We start from the raw sequence: 14,934 nt of genomic DNA on the forward strand, positions 1-14,934 counted from the left end.
GTGTAAAATTATATAAATTATTATCAAAGCAACTTTTAAAGTGTACCGTTAGGTTAGGCGGTGTATTTTAAATTTGGAATTATAACCTAACCATTATTTTATGTTACAATCTAATTTATTTTTAATACTTTATTTATCTTTAATTGTTATTTTGTATTCATTTTCTAGTTGTGTATTTAAGCTTGTATTTTCAAAACTGTTATTTATTTATTTATTATGCTTTTTCATGTAATCCATTATTGTTTCTCCTGCCCTTTAATTGAATTTGTATCTGTCTGGGCAACTGTACTTCAAATAAATAAATCAATGTGGAATGTGGAAAGGTTTTTTATAAAAAAAAACATACATAAGTATATACACTGATGAGGTATTTCGCATTAAATAGTATGAGCCATATCAGAGTGAGAACTCTAATGAAAACTTAATTTTCTTTTTACTTTTAAAAGTTTAATAATAATAATTAAAAATAAAAAGCATTCCATTTTTTTTACATTTTACTTTCCGCGGTTTTAAAGAACGTGGGTCACCTCTCCCAGAGTTACCCTATATTAAAAAACATTTAATGCTTAGAAGCTATTTAGTATTAAATGTTTCTTATTTCTGATAACAACCGAATTGCAATGGTATTGCGGATGATTTTTTGTTTTAGTTTCATATGAGAGTCAACGGAAAACATTACCAAATTACCCCTAGTCATGACATATTTCGTTCTTGGTTTGCATTTATGCACTACTTTGTATGTATGTAAGGTTTGCTTTCTAAATCTTAGAACGACAGGTTACGAATGCTGCTGCCGTAATCAATTATTTTTCATAACGGAAAAATTATTCATTTCGTATTGTCTTTCATTTCCACTGAGGAAAAAACAAATCGATAAATTTACATTATGCTTCGTGCTTAGACGGTCGAAGAAAGTTACAACGGCAGTTGACTGAAAAACAATTTGAAATTCAAAGCGTAGGTATGTAAATATGTTCAAATTTCATACAAAACAATGAATTATGCTTGCAATTATATCAAAATTCTCCATACATAAAAATATAAGAATAGTCCTAGTCCAAAGATAAAAACAAACTCATGAAAGTTTAATATGGTAACCTTAAGAAAATAACAAATTTATAGATACTTAAAGGACTTCCATAAGAGTAAAATGTATGTATGTAAGTAAAACATAAGTTGATTATTTACAAAATAACTACAGAAATAAATTCCTATAAGAACAAAATAAAGTAAAATTTTACTATTATCAATAAATAACAACGAATTACTTTTTTTGCACTCCAAGAACTGAAAGTAGATACTGTTTTCTCCCAAGGAAATTATTACTGGTCATTGAATAACTTAGACTTTATTATACCAAAGCTTCTGAATTTCGTGTTTCAACATATTAGGTATATTATATCAGTGTACAAACCGTAACTAAAGTACTTGGCAAAGTAGTAGTGGCAGGTTTACATAACAAATTAATAAAAATATGTATCTATAAACATGTATATGACAACGCTTCAATTTCGATATACAGGGTGTTCAAAATTAATTCAAGTTATAAACGCGGTTGACGGAATCAAGTAAATAATACTTAAATTCATTAATAGATAATGTGATTTCTTGATTAACAACTTTTTTTATTTTAATAATAATTTGATTTTACAGATCAATACCTTATTATTTAAACATGCTCTAACTATATTCTATTTTATTTAAATCTCGTTCAAGCTTTAGTGGTAGATTTTTCAGAAACAGTTCATATACACATGTGCCTGAAAATTTTTTTTTCTAAAATCTCAAAAAATCGACTTTTTTAAACTATAAGAAAACTGACGAAACGATTTTATTTAAATTTTGCGTATAGTTTTATTTGTGATTGTGTATATATGTATTTGTCGCAGTCTCTCTGTATACAGGGGCTTTGCAATATTCTTGTCTTCTAGGATACTTCAATTTTAGATCCACTACACAAGTGGGCGACACCAAATTTAAAGAGTAAAAAAATTTTCATCGTTTAGATTTTTTGTGATCGCAGGGACAACTCTTTTCTATATTGAATATGCAATTATCTCAATACTACCTCTAGTAAATATGGAGAATACAGACTCTATCCCGATTTTAACCTAGATGTATCTTTGGGTGCTGAACACGAATCTGATGTCCAAACTTGTCGGACGACTCTCTTTAGGGGTCAAGAACAGGCACTCTGCCTTTTCAAGGTCAAAAAAGGCAACAATAATAACGTAACCTGACCTAACTGGTGCCAACCAAGGTTTGTGACTGACCATAGAAGTGGTAAAAATATGGTAGGACCCTTCCATAGTTTTGCCGTATGCGTAGGTTGGGCACTAGTTAGGTCAGATTAGGCCATTCTCAAAAAATACTACATGCTTGAAATTTTTCAAGAGAATTAAGTTGCCCTTGGAAAGGCAGAGTGCCTTTTTTTGACATCGGATTTTGTAGAGCGCCCAGACATACATAGGGAAACACATTTTACAATTATTTTTTCAATATGCCCCTTTTTCACCCTTTTTCACCCTTTTTGCCCTAAAAAGGACCGTCTGTCAAGTTTGTATATTAGTTTCGTGTTCAGCACCCAAAAAAGTATAGGAAATCAGTCATCTAGATTAAAATCAGGATAGAGTCGGTATTCTTTATATTTAGCAAAGGCAGCAGTATTGAGAAAACTGCATATTGAATATAGAAGAGTCTTGTCTCGGCAATCAAAACAAATCTAAATTATTTACTCTTCAAATTTGGTTTCACCATATCAAAATCTATAATAGCTGTTTTACATTGACAATTTATTCATCAATAAATTGACGAGGTTCTTCATGAATTAATTCACGAATTTATTGGTAAACAGTGTGGTTTTACACTGCTACAGACTTTGTCAAGTTTTTTGACGTATGAATCAAATCTACCAATGAATCAAAGAAGCAAATAAATTTCAAAAATGTCACCTTTCCACTCATAATTGTAGTGATACAACAGCGGTAGCGTTCTGACACATATTATATAAATATTAGTTTTTGTAAGTAACAAATCAGTAAAAACAATGCAAAACTAGCACGACGCCACACAATGATATACATATTCCAATAACATAACCTCATTACTGATCTGAGGCTGGAAATCTGTTGGGTTGGTACTTCCGAAATTCACGAAGAAATTGACGAAAATTAGTACATGCTCTAATTCGTCAAGAACTTGATGAATAAATTCATGAAGTTATTTGACAGCAGATTTGGTGCAGTACACTTGTCCAATTTCTTGATGAAGCTACTTCATGAATTAATTGATCAATAAATTGTCAATGTAAAACAGCTATAAGAAATGATAGGTCTGATCTCAAAACCAACAAAAATCTTTTTTTTTGTCAGCCTGTGCAATCGATATACAGAATATAATAGGAAACCTGATAAACGAATTTCTCTGCGCCTGATTAAAATGCACTTGCTTTGATGTTTCTAAGTGAATGAAACAAGTCACGATTTGATGTGGCATTGAGTAATTTTAGCGATTCTGTTACGGCAAGAACCAGCAACCCATTCACTTCAAAGACATTTTGATCGCTTGTCAGGCGGTCTGTAAAAGCTTCGCAGATGGAAATTTATCATTTCATTCTCTTCACTAAATTATGCACGTCTTCAATGCGGACTTAAAATAGACTACAATCAATACTTTAAAAATAGCCTTCCATTATTTCCCTTTTCAATAGCAGATTTCAAATACTTAAGTCAATTAGGGAAATTACTATGGTAATCTGATGAAATTATTTGGCGTTTCGTAGGGAATACGTTTTGGTGGAAAAGGAATCGAACGTAAAATTATTGTCGGGACTAAAAAAAAAATCAGAGTTTGACCACTGGAAATCAAGTAATTTTTTTGGCAATAATACAATTTTATTATAATAAAGTTTATTATTTCAACAAAAATAGATATATCTTGTGATGCATTACTTACAAATAGCATACTTATGTACCTACTAAATATGAACATAAAATATACCAATAAAATAAAATAAAACAAACAAAAGTGAATCATATGTCAATCATATTAAAAAAACTAGTTTTTAGAAAAACGCGTTTATAGTTTTGACTAAAAGTTTCAGGTTTTCTAAAGAATACATTCCCTCGACCTTCGATTAAACGATTTTCAAGTGTTTTGTGTTGACTATATTCATACAGATATACACATTTTAAAAATAATTTGACTTATACTGTGATTCGTTTTCGGAGGGTTGAAGTTGTATTTTTTAAATGGAACACCCTGTATTTGAGTGGATATTTATATTTTATATGGAATTATGCATACTTTTCGTAATGGGCACTCTGTGCCAAAAATAAGCCCTTTCCGAGATATTAATATCTTAATAAAAAAAATTACATTTTCAGCGTTACACTTGATCGTGACTGATATACTCGTTTTTTGAGATACGATCTAAGCAATCGTCACACCTGTTGTACTAGGTTCATCGTAAATTCTGAAATGGTAACAAACTGTTTATAAATGTCATACAGGGTGTTCACAAAATCGTACAAATGTTATCTTTTTCAAAGGCAAAAATTTTGTTTTGAATGGGATGTAAAAGACCTTCTCAATATCTACAACTTTCAAAATAGGTGTTATATTTATATCAGTTCCACATATTTTTAGCAATTTCTTTATTTTTTGTGAAAATATCCTAGGGAGGCATTGATATTGTTTGTATGGTTTTGCTGTTGTTGTTGTTCGTAATGAATTTCTCAAGAGAAGAACGTATCGATATACATATGGTGCTGGGAGAAGCTCAACAAAATTATCTACTTGCAGTGCGTCTCTATCAAATTAAATATCCAGAGCGCTGACACTCTTCCAAAAAAGCCGTTAATATTTTAGTAGAAACTTTTAATTCCACTGGAAATGTATCTTGACGAAATTTATCCTAATAGATGGATTGGTCGATGTGGGCCACTGCCATGGTTTCCTAGATCATGTGACCTTACACTACTTGGCTGTTTTGTGGGGTTTTGTAAAATGTATATTTCTTGATTCTCACTCGAATTTTTTTTGAAATATTTTGCCCCAATCATATTCTAGCGATAAATCAACTTTGCCACAGCGCTGACTCACTCTGTACAATTATATAATGTATTTATATCAAAAATGGTCAGGTAGTCGTGCATTGTCCATCGCCTATTGTCCGACTTGCTCCAACATGACGGGCTTAGTTACTGAGTCACTAAAATAGCTTAACTCCGTACGTTATTGGAATTTTAAAATTTTATACCAGTATACATATTATTAAAGGTCTAAACTTTCTAACTAAAATTCTATACCAGAATGCCCCTTTAAGCTACTAAAAAAGCTGACCAATAATGATCATTATGCAATTATTTGCATTTTTATTGTAATGCAAATATATTACTGAAACAGATTTAGTTGAAAGATTAGTCGAAGGGCAATAGAAGAAAATGACGCTTACTAGGCTGATTTTGCTCAATCCGTATGATATTACATCTGATGCCCAGCGATTCAAAATTAAATCGATTTAGTAGATCATTTTGATATCCATCTTTCAGAAAAGATAAAAGTTTAAAATGTTGCCTTGGAATCGATTCCTAATTTTGAAAATGAAAGTAATAAATCAGATATCATAATTACAATGGAATCATATTCGATTATAACGTACTTTACTTGGTTTTGGTGGTGACGGTTCGGTTCAGACGTTACTTGTGGCCGCCCCCGGTATACTACCAACTCTAAACGGAATCTTAATTCACCATTGCGAATTCCAATTTGCTAGATTTATTGACGTCACTGACGTCCCTGTTTGGACGCCTAATTTTATGACGACCCTTGACTACTAGTTTATCGGCAGCGGTGGTTGGCAGCCGGCGGTGGTGAGTGACGTCATAGAAACGTACTCCGGATTAAATCTTTTTATTCGGTTTGTCTCTGGCGCCAGTTTCCCTATCTTTTACGTGGGGGAAACTCCACGTGAACCCTACCCTTGGTTTAGAGTAAATGTTCGGGATAGCTGCAGTGAAGAAAGTTTAAATCCAGGGGCCTGTTATATTTCTCTTAATTTTAATCAAAGTATGTAGTAGTGTTATTTTACTTTTAAAATAAACGGACTTATCAGTGTAGGTCACAAAAAGATACTGCGACTTTTTACTGATCGGAATTTATCAATCTTATCGGTGTTAATAATGAATACAAGGTGGAAATATATTTACTAGATTTATTTTCTATTAATAAGGCCTACGGAAATTGAAACAAACAAACAAAAGTAAAGTAGATTCTAATTACAATAATTATTATCGCTAACTAAAATCAGGAATATACAATCAATTTACCAGCGGTGTAATTAAAACAGAATGGGTTAGAGCAATTATTATTTACGACGGATTTAAATGCCGATGCGGTTTTTCGGTGCTGTAAATAAATACAAAATTAGCACATAGTCAAATATCTAGACTCGAAATCGGTACGGTAGAAAAGCGGAGTATTTGGCGTTTGGTTTATTTAATAACCAGTCTAATACTTTAAGAAATGGTACGCCAGAGTAATATTCGGTTTTAAATTTCGGTCGGTGCTAGAAAGGGAAAAATAAATAAGGTTAATAAATTAGAGAAATAAATAATCAATAAATAAATTATCCCCAATGGTTCTGAAACAGAAAAATAATTACGGGTTACTCTAATTCTACAAATAAATATCGGCGGCAGTTTCTAGCAAAGCGACAGGAATTATGCGGAGGTTTTAACCAGCCAGGGAGAAAGCCAAGCAAAGCAGTTTATAACGGGCACAAATAAGCAAACGGTAGTCAGGAAAATGATTTATGTTGGTGAACAGGAGGCAAGGTCTGGGCGAGGTGCGAGTTCAAATGCGGGGCAGCCGACAGATTTCTCCCAGAAGCGGTGGAGTACCCAGCCAAACTTCGAGGGTCTATCCGTCGCTGCACAGCTGACACACAACGTCTTCTACTGGCGGTGGAGTACCCAGCCAAACCAGCAGTTTCGGTTATTGTGCCTTACAGCGTTTATCAAGCTTAGGTGGTGGAGTACCCAGCCAAACCTTCGCCGACAACGCTGTTGCCGTACAGTCTGACACCTTCACGTCCTCTACTGAAACCAGCAGTTTCAGTAAAGGGGTTCACAGCGTTTGTCGAACAAGGGCGGTGGAGAACCCAGCCAAACCGTCGCCGATAACGCTGCTGCCGCACGAGCCTGCACTCAACGTCTTCCGCTGGCGGTGGAGTACCCAGCCAAACCAGCAGTTCGGTTGACGGGACGGACAACGTTCGTCGAACGAGGGCGGTGGAGTACCCAGCCAAACCTTCGCCGACAACGCTGTGGTCGTACTGTCTTGCCAGAGTTCAAAACGGCCAGATATATACCATAGTAGGACAGGTAAATATCGGAAAATACAATTTGCCTACTTATTCCGGATGGTTGCTCCCGGCGGCTAACTCCTTGGGTCGGATGGCGGTCTCGGGTTGGTTTTCAGGTCCTCGGGGTGGTCCTCAGGCTGGAACTGGAGCTCTTCGAGTTCAGGATGTGAACTGCCTATTTTCGTCCAGGAACGGTGGTTTTATTGCCTCAATCCCCCCTTAACTGATCAAGAGTCTTAGTGGGATTATGCGCGCGGCAGAGTGGGGCAAACGGACGGTTCAGCTCGACTCGCGGATAATAATTGCTCTTGCCAATTAAGTTAATTAAATAAATAAATAGCGAAACCCTTACACAAAACTTGTGTGTACATATGTATTTATATTTTTATGTATTTATTTGTGTGATAATTTTATATATTTTATATCTACTATAGTTTTGCTGGTCTAATATATATTTTTCTGTGTGTATATGTATGTATATTATATTATGTCTATATTTTGTGCTGGTATATTACCGTGTTCAATTATTATTATTAATTCTATTTATTGACATATATCTTCGAATGCGTTGTGTGTTGTATTACTACATTGGTTTTGTATCTTGTAACTGGGCATTTGCCTGTTGGATATGTAGTGAAATAAATAAATAAATAATGTCGACCTGCCCTCTATTGTCCAAAACTTCAGAAAAGTACTAAATTAGATGCTGTTGACTTCCTTTGTATGAAGCCATACTGACGTAATAAAATAAGTTGCCTCTACTCGTATCAGTCAGTTCACTTCATCTCAAGTATTAATAAATGTTCAGTTGTATCTTTCATAAGAAAGAATAATTATTTATCATTCCCATATAATATTAATACATACATATTGCTACTTTGAATCGTTTAATTCAAATAAACGATCTTGGTGTATTGAGAACTCTCCAATTATTCTGTTCTTAAGGTAAGGGATTATTTGTGTGTTTTGTGTTTAGTAAGTTAGAATACAGTGTTCTTCTGTAGTATTCTTTACTATGCAACATATATTAGTTAAATTGAGCATGTATACATTTTTTAAAGCAGCCATATTTCAAGAAGCCTCACAATGTTTTTCATGTTTTTTTTTATTAATCTTAAAAAATTATAGCCGGATGATTTTTAATAAAACTGACTGTTTATTGACATAACTCTTGTCAAGTAATAATGGTTTGAAAATTAAGACGGGTCTAGGGGTTCCAATAGCGAGTCCGCCCCATAGATCCTTGCTCGAAAACAACAAGAGCAGGTTAAAGATTCCTAGTTAAGGCTATACAAGAGTCATGTAAATATGTAACCAAATTTATAGATAGAAAGATCAATACGAATATGGACAATATTTATTTAATATACATATTTAATTTCAATTATCTGGAAAATAATCACTTTATCGTTTTAATTTCAATTATCTGGAAAATAATCACTTTATCGTTATGAGGTAATAGGATATTATATTCGTAAAAGATATTTAAGAATCGTCCAGTGGGACAGTATTTTGCATCCCTGGCCTATAATTAAAAATAACATCCTGTATATCTGTGAGCAAATCTGTTTTACCTAAGTTGTATAAGTAAATCTCTATATTTATTTTTAAATTTTAAAATTTTATTGGAATTTGCCAGAATTACTATGTATACAGGGTGATTTACAACTTATCCAAAAAAATTTGGGAATAGATGCAGCATGAGAAATGGAATCAATATCGTAAAAAAAAATTTTTGTAAAATCCTTAGTTTCCGAGAAAAAAAATATTGAAGTTATAGTACATTCAACCACTACATAGCTGGACAACTGTCCAGCGTCATTCGCCACGTGGCCTCAGCGACTCCGAATGCTAATTCGGATTTTGCAATCGTTGCGATATTTACTTGTTATCTGTGGTGTTTACAATAGGTTTTTAGTAGTTAGTGTCAAAAATGGGTAGTTAGTGTCAAAAATGGTTTGCGTGTACTCGGAGTTGATGGATAAGCATTTGTGTTATGGTGAAACAAGACAACATTTGTGTTAGTTCGTAGAAACTGAGTACAACGGACCCAAATGTGTTTACACATTGGTGGATAAAATATTGAACAATTGTTGTAACATCGGGTATGTCAAATGATTTTATTATTTAAAAACACAAATTAATTTTATTAATTAATAAAGGCAAAAGCAGTTGAATTTGCCGATATAAAATAGGTGTGATAAAATTCTATTTACATATTTCTTTCCGTGCGAAAGTTTTTGTCCGTTTTCTAATCACACCGCCATGCCGGACCCATTGTGAGAGGTCAGGTTTTACAGTGGACCAGTTTCCAGTGCCGTGCAGAAGTGTATTTTTAAATCATTTTTGAACTGACCTTTTTGATATTTTCTTTACAAAATTGTATTTGTAAGGGTCCCCTGTACATCCAGTTTTTTTTGGATAAGTTCTGAATCACCCTGTATAAAATATATAAAATTTTAAGTAACTAAATAACCTCTTGTGTCAAAACGATCAGTCATTGAGTTGATTTTAAAAATTTAGTTTCGTCTAATCGTAAATATTTTATTTTAAGTCATCTTGATTAGAATCTTAAGAACAAAAACACATGGGTTTTCGAAATATTAACAACTATTCGCGTATTATAGTGCATATAGTGTATTAATGAACAATTACCTACTTTATCGGAATAAGATAAATGCCGTTATAGGCGAAACAAAATTATGGCGTAAACTTTAGAAGGTAAATTCAAAACAATGACTTAGAAGATTTACTTTGTAATTTATTATCTAGCCCCGACATTAATTGAAAACTTTTTGAATTACAACTAATTATGTTCTACAAAGTTTTCATATTTTTAATTGATGTTACCAACTCTCTTATTTATTACTACGATTTTACAATTTAAGTTCCGCGAACTTCTTTTAACGGTTTGCAAATATCTACCCATCTATCAATTTGAGGTATTTAAAGCCTATTATCTTGCGTACAACCAAATTCTTTCATCCATCAATCTTCCTCACTGTGAAATTTTTTACACCCACGTTTTTATTAAAGGCGTACAGACTGCTTTGGATTGAATGAACTTAATTTTACAGGGGTGGGGGTGTACATTTCCAGAGTGGAAGAAGGCAGCGTTGCAGAACGATCAGGACTGAGACCGGGGGATTCTATTCTTGAGGTAAATGGGACGCCATTTACTGGAATATCCCATGAAGAAGCTCTAAAGGTGAGTATTTAGACTAATTTCGTTTAGCTTAATACCCGACAAGATGTTACAGATTTATCGTTGAAAATATAGGTAGTGAAAGAATTCCATAAAAAATAGCCCTTTTTGAACATTTTAATGAAAACAGTGTTAGTTTTCAGAAATTAAAGAATAAAGACAATACATAAATGCATATTTAACAGCGCTAGTTCCTCTTTAATGAAATATTGAGACAAAAATATGTTTATTGTTCGTAAATGTCGTCGATACTGAAGTTACTGTTTCTGGGATAGCGTTGGCGGTTGGTTTTCATAGTAATAAAATTTAGTTTACAATGTTATTTAGATAATTATTAGTATCAGCCTTATGAATTACATTAAAAAGGAAATGTTAAATTTGTAATGTGCGGTCAATTTAACTCGATTTGCAGAATTCATTTGAATACGTTGGCTCCTCGCAAGTCGTCCCTAAATCTGTACAGTGTTTATAGTGGTGGTCATGGTTACCTTCGCGCAGCAGTGGAAGACGTAGTGGGAGTAGCGTATATTTACTATCGCAGTTTGGGCAGGCAATAATAATAAAAAAAGGATTCCATTATAATTTCTTAATTTTTTATGATACTGACTGGTAAATTAAAGAAAAGTTGCTATTTTCCAAATTGTGATATTACTGTTATCTATTATTATAATACACAAATAATTTGAGAATGGGATATTTATAATATCTAAATATATCTAAAGAAATATCTAAACATAATATATCAATTCGAATTTTATTTAAAAAAAAATGATGCATGTTATCAACATACATATATAACTAGAACATGTTTTCGTACAGCCTTTAGTATTTTATCATATTTGAAATGCTTGGTTTAAAATGGAAAAAAATTATGAATGTTATTAAATCCACTTACAGAACTAGACTCTACCATAAAAAATTACATACTTGTATAACAAGAATCTCACGCAAAAAAAATATGTATAAGCAAAAAAATATATTCTTAATGTAATATACCACAATCTTAAACTAAATAAAATTTCTTCATATAAATGAACGTTTTCTTGATGGACGAGATTTTACTTAGTTTAAGATTATGCTATATTATCGTCAAGAATATATTTATTTGCGTATATTTTAAGAATTTCTTTTTGCGTGCAGTTTTTCAGATTTTTGTCAAATATGAAATAGTTTGAAAGATAAAAAATGGTCACTCTCAGAATTAGATACTTATACAGGGTGTCCGGAAAGATCATGTCAAAAATGAAGGGAATACGAGGGAGGTCAAAATAGATGTGGTACTTCATAAAAAATCCTGTCGAGCTTCGTTGGGGAGTTATTGTAAGTTCGTACATTAGATGAATATCTGCAAATTCTTCATAGCTAAAATCCTCCGTGATATCGAGTCAACAAATGGTGTCAAAATGATTTATGATAAATACCTAACTGCTAATCATACAGACTTGTTAACAGTCATCTCAATTTCCAAAGAAACCAAGATTTTTACAAAAATGTTAATATCGCATTTTTGACATAATATGTTCTTAATAAAATTCGATTTTCTCAAAAACGGTACAAGATATCGACTGATATACGGAATACCTTTTTTTAAGCAAAGTGAGAGAGGAATCGAACTATGAAAGAAAAATGTCAATTTTAGCAATGCAGTTAAAGATGTATAAAAAATGGATAATTTCGTCCGTCCCTATACAGCGTGTTCCACTAGTGCGGGAAAGTCCAATATCTATGTTAAAATGAGGAATATATAGATTTTTCTTTTTACTGTGTTGCCACATTTCTCGGAATGTACAAATTAAAAATATATTCAACTATACAGGGTGTTCCACTTTGGTTTTTTAAATGGAAACACACATTTTATATATTTTTTTCGGATTCTACATCAATAATAAAAGGTACTTTGTGTAGAATAGTTCTATTCAAATATTCAGTTTTTGAGATATCTCGCTTGAAAGGTTTTTCTAGTCGATATTGGCTGCTTACATTGTCTGATACTNAAGGAGGGGGACACTTTCCGCAGCTCCTTTAATTGTTTGTTATTGTTATCACGATTATTCTTTAAAATAAAGTTATATAGTCATTAACGTTATTGAAACTGACAGCTGCTATACAGCTCGTTGAGAAATGAGGTTAAGTTGGTCGCTATAAGCTACTCCCTACGTCCAATGTGTCAGAGCCAACTTCGACCACGTTTTTATTTGAACGCTCGTTATAAAAAATGGATAATTTCGTCCGTCTGTATACAGCGTGTCCCTCTAGTGCGGGAGAGTCCAATATCTATGTTAAAATGATGAATATATAGATTTTGCTTTTTACTGTGTTGCCACATTTCTCGGAATGTACAAATTAAAAATATATTCAACTATACAGGTTGTTCCACTTTTCCTGGACAGACACCAACATTGGTTTTTTAAATGGAAACACTCATTTTTTATATTTTTTTCGGATTCTACATCAATAATAAAGGGCACTTTGTGTAGAATTTGTATATTCAAATATTCACAGTTTTTGAGATATCTCGCTTGAAAGATTTTTCTAGTAGATATTGGTTGCTTACATTTTCTGATACTGACAGGTTATACTAATTGCTACTAAGCCCATTTTTTATCAGATGTTTAGTAAGGATGACTCTTCCGAATCATGTTCCAAAAACTGGCCTGCGTTGTACAGGGTGACCAAAATATTATGTCAAAGTTGCCATTTGAAAAATTGAAAAACCTCGATTTTTTTAAATGCAACGCCCTGTATATTTTCATACCATGAGATGCAGAATTAAATTCTCTACAACTTTGCTATACCTGCTCCTATACCAAAATTCATTAGTTTTTCATGAAATCTCATTTCTATGAAAAAATGCGAAGTTTACAAATAGCTTATATGTAAAATAACGTAGTAGGCTCCTGTCAAAAGATAATCTGGATAATTTTCGATTCACATAAGGTTTAATAGAAAGAAAGGTTTAATAGAAGAAGAGAAGCCCATGGTAACTGTTTATTGGCAAGTCGTATTTACCAAGCTAATAATCCAGATTTACAAAGATATCCTCGTACAAAGTGTTTTGTAAAACTGAAGGAGAGGTTTGAAAGAACAACAAATGCAAATTATGAGAAGACAACAAGAACACACGCATGCAGTATCCAAAACAGTAAATTAACATCGTGCATTTCTAACAAAAGTAATAAAGACCTAGTTAAATTAGTAATTAACAGGTAACCGCTCAAAATGTCTGCCATTTTTCTATAGACATTGAGCAATTCTACGACGAAAATTGCTTGACACATTTCGCAGCATTTCCGGAGTTAGGGTCAAAAAAGCATTTCTTATCTTTGCCCGTAAATCTTCTACATCTGTCGGAGGAGTTTCATACACCCTGTCTTTTATATAGCCCCATAAAAAAAAATCAAGACAAGACAGGTCTGGGGATCGGGGAGGCCATGGAATTGGCTACCTATCCACTTATCTGGATACAAATCATTTAAGTATTCTCTAACCTGAAACAGTTTTTCTATGAATTTACATAACTTACATAATGAGAAAACTTACCGCCAGTGTGGAATGTGCAGGGGCACCATCATGTTGGAACCACTGACTGTTTAAGTCATCCGGAGGAATATGTCCCTGCAATTGGAGCAAGTCGTTTTGTAAAAATTGCAAATACCCATTACCAGTTAAGTTTCCTTCAAGAAAATGTGGTCCAATGACATATTCTCCGCATATTCCCGCCCAAACGTTGACTTTAAAGCGGTGTTGATGATCGTCTTGTCTTATTAATCTGGGATTATGATCGGCGTAATGGTGATAATTATGTCGACTCTCTCGACCAGTATTGGCAAAGGATGACTCGTCAGTAAATAACACCTTTGAAAAAAAATTTCATCTTGTTGTAGCTTTATAGTTGCCCACTCACAAAACTGTACTCGCTTCTGAAAATCTTGCTGTGTTAAGAATTGGTGATGCTCAGAATGATAGGGGTGGAAGTTGTTTTTCTTTAACGTTCTATTAACCACACTTTTGGAAATACTAATTTCATCACTAATTTCTCTGACACTTGTAGATGGATTTTGGACTGCACATTCCAAAATGTCAATTTGACTATCCTGATTACCACATGCGTGTGTTCTTGTTGTCTTCTCATAATTTGCATTTGCCGTTCTTTCAAACCTCTCCTTCAGTTTTACAAAACACTTTGTACGAGAATATCTTTGTAAATCTGGATTATTAGCTTGGTAAATACGACTTGCCAATAAACAGTTACCATGGGCTTCTCTTCTTCTATTAAACCTTTCTTTCTATTAAACCTTATGTGAATCGACAAATTATCCAGATTATCATTTGACAGGAGCCTACTACGTTATTTTACATATAA

General features: G+C 33.0%; 1 protein-coding gene across 1 annotated transcript in view; it reads left to right on the forward strand.

The window, feature by feature from the left end:
- Positions 1-14,934, forward strand: part of LOC108910935 (whirlin) — a gene marked incomplete at its 3' end in the record, with an annotated part of 217,167 nt that overhangs the window by 9,584 nt on the left and 192,649 nt on the right. Inside the window, exon 3 of the mRNA XM_018715708.1 lies at positions 10,444-10,574. Coding sequence (XP_018571224.1) covers positions 10,444-10,574 — 131 coding nt within the window. The remainder of the gene's footprint in view (positions 1-10,443; positions 10,575-14,934) is intronic.

This window comes from Anoplophora glabripennis, unplaced genomic scaffold (assembly GCF_000390285.2).
Source record: "Anoplophora glabripennis isolate ALB-LARVAE unplaced genomic scaffold, Agla_2.0 scaffold338, whole genome shotgun sequence".
In the NCBI taxonomy this organism is placed as follows: Eukaryota; Metazoa; Arthropoda; class Insecta; order Coleoptera; family Cerambycidae; genus Anoplophora; species Anoplophora glabripennis.